A 22,682-nucleotide genomic window follows, 5' to 3' on the forward strand; every position below is an offset into this window, starting at 1 on the left:
AAAATACTTTCTATTAGCAATTGATTGGTCGTTGTAATTTTCCACCTGATTGACTCTATCCACAGCCAGCCACAGATATACTGTGACTTTAGCTGAAGCCACCTGTGTGCCAGACAGTCAGTGTGTGTGTGTGTTCTTCTCATAGAATTGTATTCTTTAAGCTCTAATGAGGTTTGGCGGGGTGGAGGTTGAGAACCGAGCTGCCCAATGCAGGATAACTCACATGTGACAGTCTGTCAGGTCACTTCTTATCAGGAGGTATTCAGCAGAGACAGCAAATCCTGGACAACCACACACATGCAACCCCCCCGTCCCCCAAACACACACACACACACCACTCACCCTGAACCAACACACACACACAATCACACACACTCACAAATGTAGAGTAGCATATATTTATATGCGTACACGGCATATCATCACAAAGACTCCCAACCTCTCACACCCACGGTACACGTTCATGAACACACAGAGGGATGGCCAGTTCTTCCACCTTGCAGGATTCATACACAGGTGTTTCATTTCACTTGCCCGAATAAAGAGAGATGTCCATACCAGGTGCGTCCAGACTGTGTCTTTCTGACATGTACAACAGCAGGGTAGGGCCTGTCTGCCACTCCACAAGCAGCTGATGGTGCTCACGAGCTGCGGTTAGAGACAGCTCGTGAGCACCATCTGAGGTCCATCTCAGAGACATCAGGACGACGTGACCTCTCTTGCTTGCTTTTCTGAATCTCTCTTTTGTTTTCCTTACTTACTTACTTATTTTCGTAATAGCTTCTTACCAATTCAAGTACATCATGGAGATGGGATGCGTAGACCTGAAAAACAGTGTTCCAACCCACTTCCAAACTGGTCACGGAAAAGCCGCTATGTATGTCAAAGTATTTAGTAAGACTGTAGGGTTGATCAACTCTCACAAATGGCACATTGTTGGTCGATTGGTGTGGGAGTTGGGAGGAGGAGGACCACATCACAACCTCACCTCTCGCTGACTGTAGAAATACACTGTAGAGATCCACTTGACACACTCTGTGTCTTCCTGGACAGGCTACAGCTCATCACTCACGTTCACATTCAATCGTTTATTCCAATCAGGTTACTAAAGATCTGATGTTTGAGTGGTCTTTGAACTGTAATGTACGTATGTTGAAATCTTATGTTTGAACAGTGGGTTAAATGGCTTGCTCTCGCTGTAGAGACCCTCCTCTCTTGTTCAATAAATCTATATGGATAGAGTCCAATACCTAATCAACATGAAGATTGGTGTACCGATCTACAATGGAATACATGCACTGGTACACCAGCACAGAGCCCATGAAGCCCGATCAGTCACGACTCTTTTGAAGGACACAGACCGAAAGCGTGACGAAAAAGCGGTTATTAAACCAAGAGCGACCGAGACGACGGTCTCCGGAGCGGGAGGCAGGGAGGGGGGAGGCATGACCACGGAGGGGTGACAGAGCGAGACGGCAAAATGAAGAAACGTGAAGATGAGAGGATAGCGAGGCGGAGGGGGCGGCCGCCTGAGCAAGCCGAGGTCAGGCGGAGAGAGAGAGGAGAGGCCACTTTGGGAATGGCGTTCCCAACACAGGACAGATAAACACTCACAGCTTTCATTACAATGTATGTCCCCGGGAGAGTCTACGGGTCAGCTTCATGGGATTGTGGGCAGATTTGGAGAGAAAACCTTCTTTGCAATTTATCAAGAGACTGTTAGTCTGAACTATTCCTGTAGCATGGGTTTCTGGTGGGCCTCTGCATTGAGAGGTGGTGCAGGCCTTTATTTTCACAGATTGGCAACCAAATGTATGTTGTCCAGTGTGGTATAATATTGTCCATTGAAGCAACATCCTCTGAGCTGGCATCCTCTCAAAAGATCTAAGGAGACCTGATAAAGGAAATGGGATTCCATATTTCAGGCTTTTTAAAGATGCACACAAATGTGTTTCCTAACAATGCGTTGGACAGTGGTGGAATTGGAATGAACGATATGTTATTTTAATGTACAATAAGAAATAGGAATAGATTAGGAGGTTCGGATGAACATTAGTCATCTTTATAGGCAGAACAGTTATACATAATGTAACCACCTTCCAATTACACACCAGTGATAATGTGATTATTTCCAAGAACCTCGCTGTTCTAGACCCGCGGTGTTACCCATTCACGGAAAAACATTATAGAAACAGCAGTGATCAAATATCTCCCATCTATTCTGAATTTTTCCTCCAATCCAGCAAACTAAGATAAAGAAGGAAATAGGAAACAGACAGCCTTGTGGGAGTTTAGTTGTCCAGTCCGTCCATTCTCTGAGGATAGAGGGGAATTACAGGCAGCCAGACCAGTTGGGAGCTGCTGGGATCAGATAAGGGAGTGTAGTACATGCTGCTTGTAAATCAAGGTCATCAAGATCACCCAGTGTTCCTAAGCCGTTTCACTAGGAGCTTGCCTGTGCATGTGGGCCTTGTCCAGTGGTTAAGAGCTGCCATTATGGCTGTGTATAATTGGAGCATAAAAACTGCCCTTGAATAACCTCGGGGTATAAAAAAATGCCCTTGTCCAATCACTACAAGTGAAGTGATACTTGGTTTAACATTATTGAGCTTTACCAATACAATAGATTTCCATACCCCTTTTAGGAATTCTTTATTTTGGTTAATCCATGGCACCATCTGGTGGCCAAAACCCCACTGTAGAAAATCTTAAAAGATTCACCACCTCTTCCTGTTAAAATTAGAAATTAGATGTGCTGTACAATGTTTAAATCAGATGAGGATTCATAATTATTGACAGGTATGACCCCAAATACTATACCACAGTTTAGTTTAGTTTAGTTTATTTAGAGTTAGTTAAAACATAAACAAAGCAAGTCTTCAAGAATCAATGTGAACAGTACTGTATATCATTTAACACTATCACAAAAACATTGCACAGAACACTGAAATGAGTAAACACATCGTAAAAAGCCATCTTAAAAACGATACATTCAATAGGTAATGGCTGGTAAAAGTAGGTAGCAAATTGTTTAGTTGGTGTCCAAGAATCCCGTACTGTAGGTGTGGTGATACAGAATAACAGGTCTTCCAGCTAAAATGAGTAAACAAGCTCAACAAGACAAGGACTTCTTCTGCTCAGAGCTTGCTGAAACATATCCCTTTGTTAAGTCTTGTCAATGAGGTTAGTGTCACACAGGAATATGTTCAGACACAGTGCTGTAACCGATGGATCCTCCTTTGAAAAACAGTCTCTCATCTCTGCAAGGGTTTGGCACAGCGTTCACCGCCCCAGCCAGGGTAACACTGGCACACAAACTGGGCCTCCATGTAAACAGCCTCGGGCCGGCTCAGTCGCCCCAGGACCCTGTAATCCTTCCCCCCCTGGGGCCTCTTCTCAGACACCACTGTCCAGGCAGCAGGGTCCAGATGGAGGTAGGCCCCGGAGTCTGGGTCTCTCCTCTGGCATCGCCCCTGAGAGGAGCACACTGTCCTGCTGCACAGTGTGGCAGCAGAGGTCACGTTCACCAGGTAATGGCCAAGGGTTTCATCGATGTAGGCCTTCACTGCCTCACAAGATGCCTGGAAAACAGGGTGAGTCTCACAGGAAGTAGATGTCCTATTTTACAAGAGCGTTACATGTTTCTGTGGGATGTAAAGAAAATACATAATTTTACCTGAGATTTGGCATACATGGAGTCTCCCCACAGCACCACCCCTGCAGCTCCCAAGGCCGCCCCCTCTCCTATCGTGTGGACCAGGTCTTCCTGTACGCAGTGGACAGAAGTCAGATGTATTATGTCAGATTGGACACACTTACATTTAGTCATTTAGCAGATGCTCTTATCCAGAGCGACTTCCAGTAAGTACAGGGACATTCCCCCGAGGCAAGTAGGGTGAAGCGCCTTGCCCAAGGACGCGACGTCATTTTTGCACGGCCGGGAATCGAACTGGCAACCTTCAGATTAGCCCGACTACCTAACCGCTCAGCCACCTGACTCCCCATGCAGCTTCACATGCTGATTTGACATGGATGGACCTGCCTGGGAAAGGAAGTCCAGGGAGAAGGTGTAAACGACGCGAGCGTAAATGATCACAGCTGGGGGTCTGGGAGTGACCTGCGCCCCAACCCTCATGGCCTCCAGCACCCGATGTTTCGTGTAAAAGATGATTTCCTTGCCAAGCCCGCGCATGTTCAAGTCCAGGTACATGTCTGGGTAGAGGGTGGAGGAAGCATTCCAAAGCCAGAACAACTCATCGTTCCTCTTGGTCTCCAAAGGAGGACACTCCCCTGTGTAGTTAGTAGAGTTTTTATAGTAATTATAACATTGGGGAAAGCCATAAAAGCCCCATTGTCCCCTTGGCCTAGCCTTCTGTCCCAGCCTCAGAGTTTCCTCCATGTACTTCCATCCTGCCGCCTCAAACTCCTTACGGGCCACCACCTCCACCTGGGCGGGGCTCCAGTCTGGGTGCTTGGCCTTCACCAGCACTCTGGAAGCCTCCCAGTACACCGCCTTAGTGTCCCAGTTCCGCTCCCACAGTGGCCTCCAGTCCTCCCAGTCCACCACTGCCAGGCCCTGGAAGTCCCTGTTTGGAAGGTTAGCCCTGATGTCCTCAGCAGCAGCTCTGAGGTGTTCGCTCAGACTGGAGTTCTGAGGCACCCCACCAAAGACAGCCTGGCTGTGAGCATACCGCGGGTACCGACCCAGTTTGTCCTTGTAAAAGATGGTCATGTTGGCTCCCATGAAGCTTTGATTTTGGTTGTGGACAATGTTGAACACGCTCAGGTCCAGGTCAACACCAAAGCGAGGCTTACAGAGGGCCGTGGGCGCATTCCACACAGTGAGGAAAGGCACGTGAGAGAAGGTGAAGGGAGGGGATCCATGCAGCAGACCCAGAACCTGACTGGCCATGCTCAAGCACAGAAGCACAGCAGGGTATATACAACTCCTACCTGCAAGGGGAGAAAAAGTAGTTTTTTGTGTTTTAAATAGAAGTTTATGTTCTATTTCCATTTCCTTGTTTGCAAAGGGAAATTGAGGAAGTGGTTTTCTTTTAAAACCATTTTAAACATCCACAATAAAGAGTTTTCAGACACAAAATAATTTTAATAAAGTTTAAATGCCCTGCAAATAATTATTAAAAGTAAGTCATATATTGATTATTGATATTACAAAGCTCCCACATTTATACATAGTTCCAACATTTGGACTTAGTAAACAGTTACTAAATGTCATCACATTTTGGAATGTAACTAGTTTAAATGGTGTACTTACCCATATCAGCTAGTAGGTAAAGTTAGAGTTTATTCAGTTTGCAGTCAACTGACCATGGGAATGGAATGATGTCTGTCTCATGATCTTACCACAAAATAAAGTGGAAAAAATAAGGAAAAGGGAAGTGGTGGACGAGATTTTTAAACCACCAATCGGGAAGAAGAGGTGGTACTGTCAGTATGAGTCTCTCGATTTCTTAAAGAGACAGCACGCCATTTCCGTATCTCCTGTGCAGGTTTGAAGCTACATACTGAAGGTGCAATGAAACATAAAATACCTGTCTGTGCCTGTCTTCTTTCTGAAGTTTGAGCAGTATGTCAATGTTTACTGTCTATTTACAGTAATACATGTGTAAAGTAATGTGTAAAGTCATAGTAAATAAACAATTAGGGAGTCAGGTGGCTGAGTGGTAAGTTACTAGCCCAACTCAGTTGGGCTAGTAATCTGAAGGCTACCGGTTCGATTCCCGGCTGTGCAAAATGACATTGTGTCCTTGGGCAAGGCACTTCACCCTACTTGCTTCAGGGGGAATATCCCAGTACTTACTGTAAGTCGCTCTGGATAAGAGCATCTGCTAAATGTAAATTATTTTGTCAAATTACCTAAAACTGATAAGTTTGATATCCTTCTTTTGCAAGTCTATATTTTGGGTATGACCCAAATGAGTCTCTTCAAATGCTGTAACAAAGGTCAAATATAACTGGTCCTGAGAATTATAAACATATACTTCTAAATATGATCCGATTTCTATGGTCTCTTGAAGTCATTCTAAAGACTTGAAAGGGTCAAAAATAACTTTTGGCTTCAAACACCCCACAATTACAGGGAGCCAGGGAGGGGAGTTCAACCAGGATGAAGTCTCAGACTAGTTCACATTAGAAATCAGGCCAAGTGAAGCACAGTGTAGTACTGTTAGGCACTACAGCACGTAGTACTGTTCCAACTCTGCAGTGATCCTAGTGTAGCATGAAACCTGCTGACATTGTGTACATGACAACCTTTAGATGGATTTGTATGATATTTCTAATAGAAATATGGTGTAAGTAATGCATTGGTCAATATTTAATGAACTGTATGAACTGGTTTCTGTGATGTACATGTATGTTAGGTAATATACTGTATATCATTAAGCAGGATGTTATGCTGTGCCTAGAAATGCATAGGTTCAAGCAATGATCAAGTTAAATGTCACCAAAACAAAACAGTTTACTTAATTGATCAAAAAGAATTTACATTACAGTCTGTAGCAAATTCTTACCTAAAAAAGCTCAAATCAAGACAACTGTGCATTAGATGGCCTTAACTTGTCCGTTAAAAGTTTTTTTTTAAGAAAAGAAAGGAAGTTTGTACATTTGAAAGTGCTGTACATTGACACGCATGTAGTAGTCTTGTTTAGGCCACAGTCAGCAAAAATAACACATAGAGATTGCCATAAAAACTAATTTGCCTCAGGAAAGGACAGATATGTCTTTACAGGGGGTTAAGATGTCAGCCACTTTCTTTTCAGGCTATGTACAGGATCAAGTGCATCTTCCTCATTTCATGATAAACACCAAGGCAGAAAGACACACGCAAGATTAACAGTCATCATGAGAACACCCACGCTGCAACACATGGACAACTTTGTGGTCGTGGGAAAGTGACACCTTGAGAAAGAGAGTGACAGTGGGAGTGAGAGTGAGAGGAAATAGAAAGAGAGAGAGCAATGTAAACAAAGTTATTTCCAGCTAGCCCTCCACTGTATGAAAAAGAAAAACACACATACAAACAACATCATCTCTGTAAGTTCCACAGTGTTTCTCCGAAGTTGAAACCTCTTATCATAGATTCACTAACTTTAAAGCAATACGGGGGCACAATAAATACATTTGCCCAACTAGAAATGTTTGTGCGTGGGTGTGTGTGTGTGTTTATGTTGGCGTGTGTGTGCAAAAGTGATCAGATGAGAAGGATGACCAACAAAAGCACATATCGCGCCCATGATGACACCACTCGAGGGGCGGCCCCTTTCTGTTGTAAGGGGTCTGTCTGGCCACAGTCCTCACCCTGTGACCCACTGTAGCACTGGCACTGAAAGTCCTTCTGAAAAGACGCCTTCTCAGCCTCCCCCAGCTTGCCTGAGACGTTCAGCTTGCTGCCCTGAGTGCTGATGCTGTGTGTGAGAGAGTTGAGGTGCAGATAGGCGTCCGAGTCCGAATTCCGGCGCAGACAGCGGCCTCGGGAGCTACACAGCGTCTGACTGCACAACTCTGCTGCCGTGGAAACGTTGAGCAGGTACTGACCGAGTGGGCCCCGCAGATAATCATTCAGACTGGAGCAACTGGCCTGAAGGGGAACAAACCCAGAATTGGGAGTCAGCCTAAAAGACACTCAGAAACATGATCAATCACAAGGTCGTAATGTTGTAAGTTGGAACCTCAGGCAAGATCAGTTAAGAGGCATGTGACTGCCTATGACAATGTGTGTTAGTCAGTTATTGGTGTATGGTCATTTTCGAACACAGTCATTCACCTCCACAATGTGCTGTGATTTAAGTGTGTTAACACTTACCTTGCTGCTTGCATATCTTGAATCTCCCCAAAGGATTATGCCTGCCGCTCCCAAAGCCACACTCTCCCCAATGGTAGAGACCAAGTCCATCTGAAGACAAATGACAGAATGGTATTCCTATGATACCTTCCTATGATTCCTATGATCAGAAATTCACAGCAGACCTGTGGTGCACTTGTACTACAGTGTGTGTGTGAGAGGACAGGAGGTCCTAGTTCCGTTAGCAGCTCCTATCTATTCCCTGGTCAGTACAACCCTCTAGGGTTTATGATTGCACTGTAACAGGACCAACACCCATCCTGCTCACACACACACACAAACACACACACACACACAAACACACACACACTAACAAGTGCACACAGGAGCGCTACAATGGAATGGAAGGTTTGAAGTGTCTGTTAATAGAGCAGGAAAGGGCTGCAGATACAGATAAAGAAAGCCTACTGGAGCGTGAATCCAAGCACCCATACACACACAATTTTTGGCCGATTCTGGATACAGAGTCAAAATGAATACCCTGAGATAGAACGCTTACATTTTTTTTTAAAGAAGATCTTTTTTAAATCCTCCACATTATACATATGATAAGCAGTTTCAGTGGAACATGCACATGCCGGGCCCTGACAATGTCCAGTTTTAAAAACTGTGTTCAGTCAGTTCTAGAAGTGTGCATCATCATCATATCAGCATTCAAAAAAGAATCAAAAAGCCTTTTTTTTCGTCTTTTTTTTACCAAACAAAAAAAGCTTGGATCTGAACCGTAGAGCGAATGAGCCATGTGTGTGAGCAGTGCCCCCCCCTCACCTCCGTCATCAGCTCCAGGGTGTTGGTATAGGTGGGCCGGGCGTACACAAAGACAGGACGTGCCAGCCCGTCCCCGGACGATGCCAGACGCATCCCCTCCTTCACCCGGTTCCGGACAAACTGGCGCCCGGAGGGCGAGGAGCGCAGCACTGGGACCATGTACACGGAGGGGAACAGGGCTGTGCTCTCAGTCCACAGCCATTTCAGCTGCTCGTTCCGGGCCACCTCCACGTCGGGGCATCGGCCAGTGTAGTTCTCCAGAGTGTTCACGTAGTCGTGGTTGTAGCAGTCAGGGAACAGGTAGAAGCCCCACAACTGGTTGGGCCGTAGACTCTTGGCAAGCCGCAGGGTCTCCAGCATGAACATGCGGGCGGACATCTCAAACTCCTGCTGGGCGACCTTGCTCACGCGTTCTACGGGCCACATTGGGTTCTTCTGGGCCACCAGCTGCTGGGAGCGGTTCCGGTACACTTTCTTTGTGTCCCAGTTTCGGATCCAGAGTGGGCGCCACTCCTCCCAGTCTATGATGGCCAGGCCCTTGGCCCCTGGTTCACGTATATACTTCTGAACACCCTCTGGCATCTTCTCCAGGTGCTGAGTAAGACTGGCCACCTGAGGCAGTCCGCCATTCACTGCTGTACCGTCCGGTTCAAAGTAGGGATACAACCCTAGACGGTCCGCATAAAAAATAGTTACATTCTGCCTGACAAACCCCTCATTGGGCGAGGCAACAATCTGGAACTGATCCAGCTGAAAGTGGATACTATGCCGCGGGGCACAGTCCTCTGTTGGGGCATTCCAGGCCAGCAGCAGGGGCTTGTGGGCATAGAGAGGCCATCTCGTGGGCTTCAGCCCCTGAGCAGAGAAGCAGTCACACAGCAGTACAATCAGTAGCAACACTTTCCAGGCCTGCTGGGTCCAGTACAACATGACTTCTGTGGTGAGTGCACAGGACAGGATGTCAGTCTCTGCTCTCCTATCAGTTTGAAATGGTGAAGGGTTTTAGTCAAGTTCAGCACAAGTGAGATTCAGAAGTATGACATTTTCAGAGACCAACACAAGTGAACTGTCAAAAACGATGTAATGCTCTGATTAGTAAGGAATCTGAAATGCATTCTTGAGCTGAGATGACAACTAAAATGATGAACACCTTGTACTATAGCCTACTTATGTAATTTCTATAAATGTCTGAATAGCGAATTAAAACGTATCCTTTGACAAAAAATTGTTGATTCAAAACATACCTTTATAGCCAAAATGAGAACGCATTCCCAATTGTAGCAGTCCCGATATATTTCAAACCAAGTTTGTTTGTTTTCTCAGTTGTAGAGGTCAACTACTAAAAACTTGCAAACAATGCGCCTAAACGAATGATACTACAAAACTATCCGTAGTTCTAAGAGATAGTTACTTTTCATAATCGACCACTTTTAAACTTGATCTGATTCTTCCACGCGCCGAATACCCCCTGCACTGTTCACAGTTCGCCTATCCAAGTGTATAATGTGGACGGAGACCACTTCAGGATGTTCCATTCAGATTGAAAAAGGGGGAGTGGCGAAATGAACTGTACAAGTAAAATGTGCAGGCGTGTCAATTGACTCTCGGTATTTTGTGAAGCAACCTAAAAAACATAGATCAAATTTAGACCATAGGCTCGATATTTGTATTACTTTATCACTTTCGTAATGCTAGTTATTCCCGCAATCATAAATGAGCGAGTCCAGAAAGGTTGCCAGTGGTCTTAAAAATGGATACAATGTTGCAATATCAAGGTTTAGGGGTGCCATTACCTCCTCAGTGTCCATGCAATAACAAGAGGCTACACACATTTCTTCTTTTAAGTAAATGTTACCAGGTACGGTTAGTGACACTACAACAAAGCGGTACATACATGTAAATATGAGGCTACAATTATCTAATTTGATCAAAAATAGAAGAATTACACATAACTCAATCTATAGATGGAATCTACAGTTAGCAGATGAATCAAAAGCACCAGCTAAACTTCCTGTGCTTTTAGGACACAGGGCACAGTCATCTGGCATGCAGATGTCACTGCTTGGGGGCAGAACTGATGACAGCCATTGGCAGTGGCTCTATGAACCAACCAAGTACCACATGCTGTCATGTTTCCAAGTGCAGTGGATAAAAATGCAGAGCAGGCTGAGCTTGGTTCATAGGGGGTTGTAAAGTTAAAGACTAAGTGTGTGTGAGCTTTGGTTGAAGTAAATGTCATCCACAAGTATAGAATGCATGTGACAAAGCATTTCAGAGCACATGTTGAAAAGGAAAAGCTTCGGAAGTAAGACTTCTTCCTGTGTCCGTGGCAGTTCCGTGGTTTGTTCCCATAGCTCTGCTGACTCACCTGTCTTGCCGATGTCAGTCCTGTGTGTGTGTGTGTGTGCGTGTGTGTGTGTGTGTGTGTGTGTGTGTGTGTGTGTGTGTGTGTGTGTGTGTGTGTGTGTGTGTGTGTGGAAGAGAGGAAGGGAAGGACAGAGGGAGAAGAAAAGGGAATGGTCAGCTTCCCTTCACACTCCGGTTCCTTGTGACCCCTGACTCCTGAACATTACATCATCAGCAGTCAGGCACCGCCAGGAACCCAAAACAATGTGAGGGGAACAGGAAACACACACCCTGTCACCTGAACTGTGCAGAGAACCACGAATCAGAACTATACAGTAGGTCTCTAGAAATCTGCTGGATCAAAGACATCCTGGACCTCATTCTAGAGTTCATCTGTGTGTTACATACACAAATGTCTTCTTTTTCTCTTCATCAAAATGTATCATCTCTCACTTACACACATATATATGCACACTTAACTTCAGATGTTCCATTTAAGCATTACAAGTAAATAAAGTATGCTTCGGTCTGTTTAGTTGTTATTATGTAACTATGTAGTAATATAACGTTTCTCAAGTTGTCAAATGTATCGTGTTAGGAACTTCAAAGATCAAACAAGGAGGAACATCAAAGTGAATGACCTCTGGCCCACGAACCCACCCATCCACATTCCAGGCAGTCCCTTTCAGGGGCACGGTTTGCTGTTGCTAGGCCATAAAATGACATACTGAACAGTATGAACATTAACAATCTGTTGAAACATACATCAATCATTCCCATTCGGGAATCACTTTATCAGATATGTGGTTTACATAATTCTGTTATGAACTGTTTTAATTTTGTGGACAAAAGTAGGTTATCAGGTGGATCAAAGCAATTTCCTCTATAACAAATTTAAATTTCTTTTCAGGCAAACCATGAATTATTATATGGTTTGTAATAATTCTCGAAAGAAAATGAATTAAATGTAGTCTACTCCAACTACTGTGCCAAATGACGTTGTGTCCTTGGGCAAGGCACTTCACCCTACTTGCCTCGGGGAGAATGTCCCTGTACTTACTGTAAGTCGCTCTGGATAAGAGCATCTGCTAAATTACTAAATGTAAATGTAATGTACTCAACAATATGAAATACTGTAGGTTGCTGCCACCTCTTGTCAAATGTATGAATTGCACCAACATGCTCAAGAAAAGCACTTTGGAGTTTCATTAAAACAGCTTGCTTATATACACATTGTAGGGGCATTGTAAGAAATGTTGGGTCCTATAGACACTAAAAAATATATCATGTCATTCATGCATACCTTTCTTGTCTATCCAAGCTTGAGCCACTTTAATCAGGAAAATGGATAGTCTGAAATAATTTAGCTTCGTAAATCATTTATTCAAGTATTTCCAACTCAGAAGTTATTTACATCAAAGGTTCACTAGTGCAGGTCTGAGCTCCAATGAAAGAGGCAGACTTCAATCTGATAATATTACAACACAAACATGGTCATATATACAGAATTCTTAAACCTTTGCTAATCTTGAGCTACCTCTCTGGCTTTCTTTCTCAAACACACACATAGACAAACGCAAACACACTTCTCAACATATGTCACAGAAGGCAGAAGTGATACTCTTAAGTTATCTTGCATCACAGCATCTAATTCCGCCTTAGTTCTGATTATGTCCACAACTTTAGCCGACTAGTCAAAGCTTCAGGGTGTTGATGGACATCCTCCCCATCTTCTCAGGACAACTAGTGTTCGGAGCCAGTGCTCAGGGTGGAACCTGGGATGACTGTGGGACTTGCTTCAAGAGGGATTGGGTGTCAAGCTAAGCAGACTGTGACAGGGTTTTTTTTCACATTAGACCAGTCTTGTGATATTCACACCTCACAGAGGATGACAGGGAAATCTACATGGATACGGGGATGGTCTAACTTCACAATTCCCTGAAAACACACACAATAACATGAATTAAACAATAATAAGTAAGTAATAATGATCAACAAATTTAGCCAGAAATGAAAGATTTCCAAACATTAACCTGAGGCAAGGTATGCATGAATGAATTAGCTTACCTGAGGTATGAGGTTTTTATGAATCCTCTTAAGTTTGGATCTTTTCCGACCATTTTTTGTCACCACTGTCTCCTCGTAGAATTCATGAGCCAGATCTCCATCCTCATCAAAGTATAGAGAACTATCATCATAAAACAAAAGGTTAAAACATAACAAGGTAAATTCAGTAGCAAATGAAATAGCTAATTTCAGGATAAACTTAAAATTCACCTCCTTCTTGTGAAAACGAATGGTGTGGCTTTCCTGGAAGTTTTGAGCGGGGCCACAGACTGCTCGTTACCCTCACTCGCGGAGTCACCTCCAGCTCCAGAAGCTGCAAAGGGCCAAACACCTTTGGCTTTGGATCCACTTCCTCCCATCTTCAGAGATCGTTCATCACCCCTGTGACAGAAAAGCTCTTCGGACAATGAGTTGATAAGCTGGCCAGCCCGTCTGTTATTTATACGCGTTAGATTCTGAAAAACACTGCACAAACAACACAAGTTATGGTGAATGTTTTGAGTGTGCAATAAGCGTAACACAGAGCTAGTTACCTGTTAACAACCCACAGACCGGTGTTTCATAAAATAAAGTACATGATGAGAGAGCAAGCTAGCTAATTAGACCCATCGTAGACGAATATTCTAGCTAGCACTAGCGGCTACTTTTTCTGTGGTAGTGATAAGACAACTGCCAACTAGCTAGCTTAGTAGCTATTTAGTTTGTTAAGCCATCCTTTCCTATTTCAACAAAATTCTTGCAAGATGGCTAGCTAGCTAATAGTAACACTACAGTAAGGTCGTAGACGTTATGGAGTTCTGAATTATATAGAGGTACTGTAGGTGCATTGCCAACGTTAAGCATTCAATGTAGCCTATACATTAGCTAGCTTTCTAGCCTGGCTACATCACTTCTGTTGCTGCTTATCTGATCAAATCAAGCTAGTAGCTAGTAACTAGAGTAGAGCTCGCCATTCTGCTTAATGTCATCATGTTATGCTATCCAGCTACAGTACTGTACAGTAGTAGGTAAACAAGTGTCCTGGTTGGGAGTGGGACTACAGTATTTAGGTTAAGGAGAAAAATGCACATACAGTACTGTGTTGTTGTCATCCTCATCTAATCAACGCTAATAGTTTCCCAGTGTCAGCATCCATGTGTAGGTTATTCCTCATAAGTGTATCGTTAGCATTAAGGTAGCGTTGTCTTTCGACCAAAAAACCAAGGCAGTAGAGACGACCCCTACATCAGACGCTAGCTAACGGTTGTTTATTAACTGTTTAGCTGACGTGACTCGAGCTGGCTGGGTCTGATTTGGCGTCGAAGGAGAATGATCAGCTGACCTTGAGCGAGACATAGGGTATTTGTTTTGTTGCTTTGGGTAGCCCGAACGGGTGGTAGTCTTAATTTTTAAGTAATTCAATTACTTATTAATTATTAGCAGTGAAATGTAAATCAAGTAGAATATATTCGCAAAACATTTATTCATAATAAATTGTAATTCACTCCCTTCATAAGAGTCTGGTGAATCGGCTCACTTTGATCATAAAAACGTCATATGGTTGGTGAAGTTCAGAGGTTACGGCATCCTCTCATAGGGCCTCAACTATGGCCTCAACGGGAGAGGAGGCATTTTGATTATATCAAATAATTGGTTTTTAGGATATATAACGTATTATAAAATGCAGTAAAGTATCATTACTGTGAAGCAATACTATGAAAAACGTATTATTAGTAGTAGTAGTAATGCGACTTATTCTCACATTTTAAAAGTAGAACATTATTTAGTTTGTGTGTCATTGGAGAACTTAGGTTTTCCATAAATCCAAACTATTGTAGAAATAAATTATGACAACAGCTGCTTATAAGGAAAGAACTGATATTTATTTTTGTAAAGGGAACAGTGAAATCCAGATGCATACAGTTGTTAAAGTGGTATTTTCCTCTGCCTTCTACAATTAAGTATCTGAAAGTGAATACAAACACTGCCATACGCAGCTGTTATCCACAAGATAGAAACAATAAAGAAACACTACAGACACAGAAAACAACACAAACATGATAAATGCTAACTGATTTTACAAATATAATGAACAGACATAAACAAGAACAAAACAACAATTTGATCAGCTTCCAGTTGAACAATGATTTCAAAAGGAATGTCAAATATATTAAACATAGTTAGCTTAACGTGTCCTCTGCTAGACATTCCTAATTTTAAAATAATGTCCAAGAATCATTCAGACTCATACAGAGAAACCAAAGGAATCACACCCATCAAGTGAATGAAGTAACATTTGGGATCCAATGAAATTCTGGATAACGAGTCAAATATTTTTTGCTGGAAATTATGGTCTGGGTCTGGAAATGATTAACCTGTTTATTTAATCAGAATTATCTCAAGGAGCTAAATAGCTAACATGCTTTTTCATTGTAATTCTGATTGTGACAAATACTGGAATTTCCAGACCTTAGCACCAGTGAGAATAGCATACAAAAGAACTTTATAGGTCAGGGACGCAGGGTTGTCAGATTAGTCCCCCATCATGGAAGGCTTTACTGGACAAAGCCAGGCTCCCAACAACCACAGTCTCACATGCTCTCAATTCTCATTCTCTCTCAGGCAAAACACTCTCTCTCTCCAGGTGTAAGGCACTTCTCATCTCTTTCATTCTCTCACACGCTCGCGCTTGTTCTGTCGTTCTCTTGCGTCCTCTCTCTCACTCTTTCACTCTCCTCCCTTCAGGAAGGTTTGGAGTCATCTTCTCTGGGATCATCGTATGCAGGGATGACTTGCCAACTCAGTCAAGTCAAGACGGGCACATAATCCCCCTGAGTGCTGTTATGTCAGCCAGGGGTGGAGCCAGCCAGAGCCTCCTGCATCCTGGTGCGAGCAAGGGCATAGCGTTGCACTATCTGCTTAACATGCTCCTCCTCTTCACGCTGCAGCATGCGCAGGAAGTTCTTCAGCTCAGGCATTGAGAAGGCATCCCACTGAACAGAAAAAATATCACCAATCTGATATGAGAATTACTCATGGTCTTGCAAGACCAGACCCCATTTTCATCGAGGAGGCCTGGGAATGATTATTCCTCCAAAAGATGTGCTCATACTTACATTGACCTCTCCGGTCTCATTCTCCTTCAACACCAAGCTGAGAACCTTCTCATTGGGACCGGCACACAAACGCAAGTGGAGTGGGCGCTCATCATCAGGCAGTTTACGCAAATAAACTGAGAGATACAACAGAAGGCAGCATAATTACTCAAGCCACTTTTACACAAAAACAAAAAAACATTTTCAGATGTTCCAAGAATCCTATCCCAAGTCAAAGAATCCCATTACAACAAAAGCAGAGCTAATAGAATATGCTTACCCTGGTCGTTGCGCTCACTGCGTTCAAACAGAGCAAACTTCCCAGGGTTGTCCACCACAGTGAACTTCTTCAACAAGGCTTCAATGACCTCGCGAGCCCGTGTGCGGGAGCTGATGTGCAGGTGTTTGGACGTGTCCTTGGGGAGATAGAAGGAAGTACGGCGTTTAACCCCACCAGGTCTCTTGCCCCCAGCATCCTGTGTCGCAGTGCCCTTCCTGGGTGGCGGAACGGACACTGGTCGAATCAGCTTGAACTGGACCTTTATGAAGCCGGTGTAGGACCCATCCTTGTTCTGTTGAGGACAAACAATCTATGATTAGGATTCTACACATCTGATTAATTGCTGCGTTTGAAATAGTTGCTTTTTGATAGTGTGATTTGATAATGAGGTACGGTTTCTAGATTATTCTTGTTCACACTCACCATATTCATGAACAGATTGCTGTTGATTTGAGCATTGTACTCTTTCACCTTCTGCTGAATTTCTGTGACTGACAGCTCTTGCTTCCCCCATTCAATCTTTTCATCCTGGCCAGCAAAATACAACAAACGAATCAGTGTATTCACTACATCAAGTGGTTTTCATTTTGCTCTCTAAGTCTAACAGGTTAGACTGAGTTGCAAGGTTGGTTGAATAATGCTCTGCCACAGGGTGTCAGAATAGAGCATTTACTGACTGTTCCCAAAATCCTCCCGTTAAAAATCAAGACGAACATGAATGCCACCATGTTCCATTCACAGTCATGAAATGTAGAAGAAAAATGATGTACACAATCATAGATGTAGCATTTGCATACATCAAGACACTAAAACGCAGACGCTGTGGTGAGACATCCACCTAATGGGAACTGGAAGACGTGACCCAGTGGTGAGACCCGAGGACATTTCATTAGTTGTGTGGAGTTCACAGGGGTCAAGCTGGGAGAGCAGAATCTGGGCAGAGGCTTTGCTGACCCCTAATTGACTGAATAAAGAGAAAACACATGCAATAATCCAAAAGGACTTTTTAAAGTAAAATAGCTTAACCATAAAAAGGTTTTAAAAGGACTTTTATCACCTTTTTTTATCAAAATATGTTGCTTTCCCTTGTTGAACCATGTGAAAAACAGTAGCTTTTGCGGCTGAGAGTTTCATGACATTCATAGTGGTCACTTCCTGTGAGCGCCACTCCTCACAAAGTTATTCCTAGTTGCATCAGATTCCAAACTTCCTATCAACGTAGCAGAGCAGAGCACAGTGATGTAAGTTCTATCCAATCCAATCCCTTAACTCCTCCCTTCTCTGGAGAAGGAGGCGCCAAGCGGAGATTGCAGCTGTTTGTGATGTCTATGTCTTTGGGCAGCATTCCGAAACTCTGCGTTCATGTAAAAATAGCTGCCCCCCTCTCTAGCCCCCCCCCCCCCCCTTACAGAGTCAGACACAAAGCCTTCCTCTGTTTTACAGGCATATCCTGTATAGAGTCAGCTGCCTCACACAGGCCCAACCATCTCTCAGACATGCACATGTGGCCTCAAGCATCTGTTGGCCTGTTACACTTATAACCTTTGACACAGCAACCACAACTATGCACTTCCTGGTAAATCATCACTTGCTAATATCGTTCGGTAGAATTGTGACGCACAGATGCATTGGTCCTGTGTCAACTAATCCATCTCCTTCCTGTAAAAAAGCCCTAGTATTGTTAAAGGATCCAATACACTGATCAATACTGTAACTATAAATCCCTCTGAATGTTGCCATGATCAGCACGACCTCCCCACTAACACGCCCCTCCTCTTAAACATGACATCAGCAACAGTCTTCCTACTAATAACACAAGTAACACATATACTTAGATCCAGACTGCAATTTAACCCTTGTGCTGCCTTCGGGTCACATGACCCAAAGGTTCACAACGAACCATTGTTGTGTTTACCCAATTTTACCCAATAAAAAAACAAATAAATAGCATTTTCTTTTAACCTTCGCAATGTGGGGGGTCTGAGACAGCCCGACGGTTAATAGAAAATGCTTCACTCTGTTTTTGTATGCGGTAAAGTTGTCGCAATATGACGGTGGGTCACAATGACTGATGGGTCAGAATGACCTGAAGATAACACAAGGGTTAAACAAATACAACCAAATATTTCTGGTTGGCATAAAGTCCTGTATGATTTCCAGTTGGGGTGAATAACCTAAAGAATGAACTGGCCCGAGCTACTCTGCATTGATGACACCCACATTAATCAATGTCAGGATGTGAGATTAAATCAATAAACTAATTCCCAAAGATCAATAGAAAGGCTGGTCAGTTAATGGCCTGCTGTTAAGTAGTTAATAGGCAATCACAACATGAGAGCCAACTTGTTTCATTTTTATTTTCAGATTACAGTCATTAAGCATTAACAGACTGGTTGCTGACAAAAAAAATATTAACTTGAGTGTATGAGTAATCAAGTCGTTTTTCGTCTCCATTACTCAATAAGTGTGACTAAGACACTGTAGGAAGATGGACGTTTCCATCCATGTTTACATGATCTACTTGAGCAATAATCCCCCCATCCTCTGCACCAGTCATTCTGTCACACATTAGCCTAATTGTGGCCTAAATGTGTGGAAGCCAAACTAATAGAGAAGTTATAAACTGCTGGTATGAAGATTGTCCAGATATGGTAGGTGCAGGTGTTGCTAAACTTGGTTATTAAATGAGTCCGTAAACATTAACGTATTGATGTGGCCTTCCTTGTTGTAGCCTACTATAGCAGAGGACAACCAATGGCATATCTCCCGTGCCTAGCCTTTTGCTTTTCACTGTCCAAGTGTATGAGGCAACAATATACTCATCATTAAACTCATGTAATTAATAGATTATTGAATACAAGAGATTACAGAAGTAGGCTACTTGGCCACCGTTGATTATGCTGGACTGCAAGCTGTTATGCTTTTAAGTCAATTAACTCATCATACAGGCTCGAAAACATTGGACTCAGTTAGGCTACGTTCTCACCTTTTCTTTCTTGGGTTTGCGAACGAACGATGTTCGAGCGGTGAAGTACTGCTCGAACTCAGAATCGGAGTCATCTTCACTGCAATAACCGCTGCTGGTAGAACTGCCCCACGTCATCTCGAAAGATGGTGTTTTACTTGAACCGCTCTTGGCGTCTTTCGTCATCGTAACCGATACAAAGTTTCAATGTTAGAATTCGCGACACCTTTCACACTGTAAAACTTTGACAGCTTTTTTTTAGTAGCGTATGGCTTCAATTCGTTCAGACTCCGCTATAAATTAGATCGTAGAAAGTTAAACACAGCTCGCTATTTTGAAAACGTTGCTATTCAAGTTAGCAAGTTAGTTTGTTCGTATTCGTTTCCTGTTCTGACTGACCACGTTTCAGCCGCACAAGTAAGCTTTCAGAACTAGAGAACAGGATGCGATAAAGCCTCCGCCCAAGTCCCTCTCTTCCTCTCCCGTGACGCCCCACCCAGGCCGTTGGTGAGTTTAGAAAATATACAAAACCGGTGCATCTTGCCATGATTGGCCACTGAGGGGAAATTCCTTCCTCAATGACATCATCCCCCACATAGCCTAACGTGAGAACGAGGAAAGTCACGTGATATCCTACTTTGTATGGAGGACTGGCACCAATCAGTGCAGCAAAGCCATACAACAAAAACTCAGAATAGGTGTTTAAAATAGGATATGGAATAGGTCAGATATCTATTAAGCTCACAGACTCCAATAAATGGACTTACCAAATATTTGCCATATTTCCTATATATATAGAAGTATAGAAGTTATATAGAAGTTTCAGAAGCCTGAAAACAAAACACATTAATCATGAGGCTCTTACCACATTTGTATCTGTTTCTATATGCTCCACAACACTTGTTTGGTCGACTATGGTGCCCTGGTTCAGGCTGCAGTCTAACTGGATAATGGCTCGACATCTGTAGTGACATGTGAATCTGCAATCTGTAACAAGAAGAAATATTGAAGTAAATCATGTACAAATGTGTGATGTTAGGGCTGGTATGGGATGACACACTGGAAGGACAATGGATTATTACAACTGACGATTAAGCAAGAGCCAATTTTGGGAACACAAATTGTAAATGTCTGCTGTCCTCCACTGGCCATAGACAATCACTACAGGTTTAAGAAACAGGAATTATTTTACTGGAGAAAGAAAGAAAAGAAAGAGAGAGGCAGACAGACAGAAATACAAAGTGGTTCATATGCAATCTGAGATCCTGGATGTTTATATGCAGTACATATGTACTTTTTGTATTTCACTGTTGAAGTCTGAGCGGGGGATGTAAGAATGAACTAGATACACATGGGCAGCTTGAGTCAGGCGGGTGTATGAAATTTGATCTCATGAAGAATGTTAAAAACCGGTAGTAATGAATTGGTCACTGATTTTGGGGTGGTGTACATCAGTCCGGGCATAGTTTGTTCCCAAGGCCCGGTTTCAGCAAACTGCTGAAACAGTGTCTGTTTCGGTGAAGTGCTGACGAGTAACACTGTTGGGGATCTCCAAGCAAGCGGTTCTCAGCTGATTCTGTGCTACTGGGAATGATAATGTTCTCCTTTACATAAACTCCTAATCAAAGCCTTTTCAGGACTAATGAATACGGAGTCCAATGAATAGAAACTCTTTCACAACAAGCCCATTTCATTCTGTGAGAAACAATGAGCCAAAGCTATGGCTTGGCATGCAGAAATGAACAGGCAATATATAAACCCTATCTCAGACTATACACAGACTATATTTCATGGTTTAACGTTCCACTAAATCCGAAGTCCACCCCTGTCTTCTGCTGCCCTATCCCTTCCACATTATGTAACATAAAAAACAAATGTACACACATTTTTGCCCCAACACACAGGACACTGACTGGACATTGGACTACATGGATCCTGAACTAGTGAACTCACTGGCACAGCGCAGGCTCTGCTTGTAGAGGCCCCAGATGAAGTCCCCACACAGGTCACACCAGGTGGGCTGAGTGTTGCTGCAAGGCTGGAAGTCATGTCCCTCTCCCCTCTCCTCTATGAGTCGTGGGTCACTGCTATCCCCCAGCAGTCTGATGATGCCCACTCGACTGAGCAGCTCCGGAACCTTCCCTGGGCTTATCCGCAGGGCGTTGGTCCTTTCCAGTCGAGGAGGTGACCGGGGCACCTCGGAGCTAGTAAGCTCTATCTTGTCATTGTTCAGTCTCAGCTCACGGAGCTCAATAAACTCCCCCCAAGACATTCTGACGTTTAGGCCCCAAGTTCTCTCATCTTTTACAAGTGATCCCACCTGCAAGCAAGCAAGGGGTCAAGGGATTTTCTTTCTTAGAAATAGAATAGACTTCACAGTAGCATAATGTATGTTGTTGCTCATGACGGACGCGCCTTAACTCTACAAAATTGTACATAAATGACGTTTTATCTGGTGGCCCACTTGTGGGATATTGGATATCATACGATTCCAATGTGAGGACAGCCGGCCGTTTACTTCCCTCTCGTGTTGCTACGAACATAGGTTTTCTCTGCATTTGTTTGACACAAAAATCCTGCATATCCCCTGTGGGACATGCTTTACCATTATTTATAGCCCGGCCTACCAATGCATAGCTCTTTCGGTGTCCTGGTGATACACGTTATGAAGCGCGCGTCCTAAATCAAACAGTGTAGTCTAACAGTGTTTAATGAATAGGCTACGTTTCTTCTACAAAAAGCAACGATGTTTGTTTTCAAGAAATGTTTCCTCATCATTTTGACGTAGTACATTGACGTATAAACCAGGAGGTGAGAGCAACATTAAAACCAATTTGAAAAAAAGGGAGTGAAACATCACATACAATTCACATACAGTTAGGCCAATGTACAATTTAAATGTTGTAGCGTAGATAACTTACCCAAATGGGGTTTTACAATCCCTGCCGCCGCCGATGCCGCATCCCGTCTGAAGTTGCTCTATCTAACCAATAACTTTCCAGTGACATTATAACGGGTAACGGAGGTGTGCAGTATATCGTTCATCTCTGGAAACAATACATCAGCTATCTACACAGCAGAAACACTATTATTCCACAAATATGCTGCGTATGTACGTTGTACAGTAAATGCAGTATCCTAACTCTGTCACTCACCTCTTGAATTAGGAAATCGACAGAATAAACTGAATAGCAAAAAGAAAGTGAGAAGAGCAGCCTATAGGCTACTGTTAACATCCGGCATTTTTTCACGTAGGGGGTGCCTCTGAGTCCAGTCCTGTGCAGGAGTGGGTGTCAGTGTAACAAAATCCCCCAACTC

General features: G+C 43.4%; 4 protein-coding genes across 5 annotated transcripts; all 4 read right to left on the reverse strand.

The window, feature by feature from the left end:
* Positions 1–2,831: 2,831 nt before the first annotated feature.
* On the reverse strand, positions 2,832–5,363 carry hyal1 (hyaluronidase 1). Its single transcript, XM_067237449.1, has 4 exons — positions 5,276–5,363; positions 4,039–4,953; positions 3,677–3,762; positions 2,832–3,581 (listed from the first exon to the last, which is right to left on the reverse strand). The coding sequence occupies exons 1-4, from the start codon at positions 5,277–5,279 to the stop codon at positions 3,255–3,257; spliced, it is 1,332 nt and encodes a 443-aa protein (XP_067093550.1). The 5' UTR covers positions 5,280–5,363; the 3' UTR covers positions 2,832–3,254.
* A 1,098-nt stretch (positions 5,364–6,461) lies between these two features.
* Positions 6,462–10,119, reverse strand: hyal2a (hyaluronidase 2a). The gene is made up of 4 exons (XM_067234639.1): positions 9,877–10,119; positions 8,633–9,608; positions 7,826–7,915; positions 6,462–7,600 (listed from the first exon to the last, which is right to left on the reverse strand). The coding sequence occupies exons 2-4, from the start codon at positions 9,560–9,562 to the stop codon at positions 7,214–7,216; spliced, it is 1,407 nt and encodes a 468-aa protein (XP_067090740.1). The 5' UTR covers positions 9,563–9,608; positions 9,877–10,119; the 3' UTR covers positions 6,462–7,213.
* Positions 10,120–12,340: 2,221 nt separating this feature from the next.
* tusc2a (tumor suppressor 2, mitochondrial calcium regulator a) lies at positions 12,341–14,373 on the reverse strand. The gene is made up of 4 exons (XM_067240420.1): positions 14,118–14,373; positions 13,256–13,510; positions 13,046–13,166; positions 12,341–12,916 (listed from the first exon to the last, which is right to left on the reverse strand). Exons 2-4 carry the CDS (start codon positions 13,402–13,404, stop codon positions 12,851–12,853), a joined length of 336 nt encoding a protein of 111 aa, XP_067096521.1. The 5' UTR covers positions 13,405–13,510; positions 14,118–14,373; the 3' UTR covers positions 12,341–12,850.
* Positions 14,374–14,893: 520 nt separating this feature from the next.
* Positions 14,894–22,422, reverse strand: LOC136947287 (ras association domain-containing protein 1-like). 2 transcript variants are annotated; one of them, XM_067241257.1, is made up of 7 exons: positions 22,286–22,422; positions 21,318–21,684; positions 20,230–20,351; positions 16,823–16,927; positions 16,400–16,691; positions 16,141–16,256; positions 14,894–16,017 (listed from the first exon to the last, which is right to left on the reverse strand). In XM_067241257.1, exons 2-7 carry the CDS (start codon positions 21,634–21,636, stop codon positions 15,871–15,873), a joined length of 1,101 nt encoding a protein of 366 aa, XP_067097358.1. In that variant the 5' UTR covers positions 21,637–21,684; positions 22,286–22,422; the 3' UTR covers positions 14,894–15,870. The 2 variants fall into 2 exon arrangements, with proteins under 2 accessions (XP_067097358.1, XP_067097368.1); XM_067241267.1 differs by lacking the exons at positions 20,230–20,351; positions 21,318–21,684; positions 22,286–22,422 and adding an exon at positions 19,386–19,785.
* Positions 22,423–22,682: the final 260 nt, after the last annotated feature.

Source organism: Osmerus mordax, chromosome 1 (assembly GCF_038355195.1).
Source record: "Osmerus mordax isolate fOsmMor3 chromosome 1, fOsmMor3.pri, whole genome shotgun sequence".
NCBI lineage: Eukaryota > Metazoa > Chordata > Actinopteri > Osmeriformes > Osmeridae > Osmerus > Osmerus mordax.

Excerpts from the sequence above, each read along its gene's own strand:
- hyal1 (XM_067237449.1), bottom strand. Across the intron at positions 3,763-4,038 it reads GGACTTCCTTTCCCAGGCAG|ACCTGGTCCACACGATAGGA; the intron begins GTCCATCCATGT and ends GCGTACAGGAAG. Across the intron at positions 3,582-3,676 it reads CCATGTATGCCAAATCTCAG|GCATCTTGTGAGGCAGTGAA; the intron begins GTAAAATTATGT and ends CCTGTTTTCCAG.
- hyal2a (XM_067234639.1), bottom strand. The coding sequence starts at position 9,562 with ATGTTGTACTGGACCCAGCAGGCCTGGAAAGTGTTGCTACTGATTGTA. Across the intron at positions 7,916-8,632 it reads CCCTGGAGCTGATGACGGAG|ATGGACTTGGTCTCTACCAT; the intron begins GTGAGGGGGGGG and ends ATTTGTCTTCAG. Across the intron at positions 7,601-7,825 it reads CAAGATATGCAAGCAGCAAG|GCCAGTTGCTCCAGTCTGAA; the intron begins GTAAGTGTTAAC and ends GTTCCCCTTCAG.
- tusc2a (XM_067240420.1), bottom strand. The coding sequence starts at position 13,404 with ATGGGAGGAAGTGGATCCAAAGCCAAAGGTGTTTGGCCCTTTGCAGCT. Across the intron at positions 13,167-13,255 it reads TTCGTTTTCACAAGAAGGAG|TTCTCTATACTTTGATGAGG; the intron begins GTGAATTTTAAG and ends TTATGATGATAG. Across the intron at positions 12,917-13,045 it reads ATAAAAACCTCATACCTCAG|GGAATTGTGAAGTTAGACCA; the intron begins GTAAGCTAATTC and ends GTGTGTTTTCAG.
- LOC136947287 (XM_067241257.1), bottom strand. The coding sequence starts at position 21,636 with ATGTCTTGGGGGGAGTTTATTGAGCTCCGTGAGCTGAGACTGAACAAT. Across the intron at positions 16,928-20,229 it reads TAGAAACAGATACAAATGTG|GATGAAAAGATTGAATGGGG; the intron begins GTAAGAGCCTCA and ends TTTGCTGGCCAG. Across the intron at positions 16,018-16,140 it reads ATGAGACCGGAGAGGTCAAT|TGGGATGCCTTCTCAATGCC; the intron begins GTAAGTATGAGC and ends TTTTCTGTTCAG.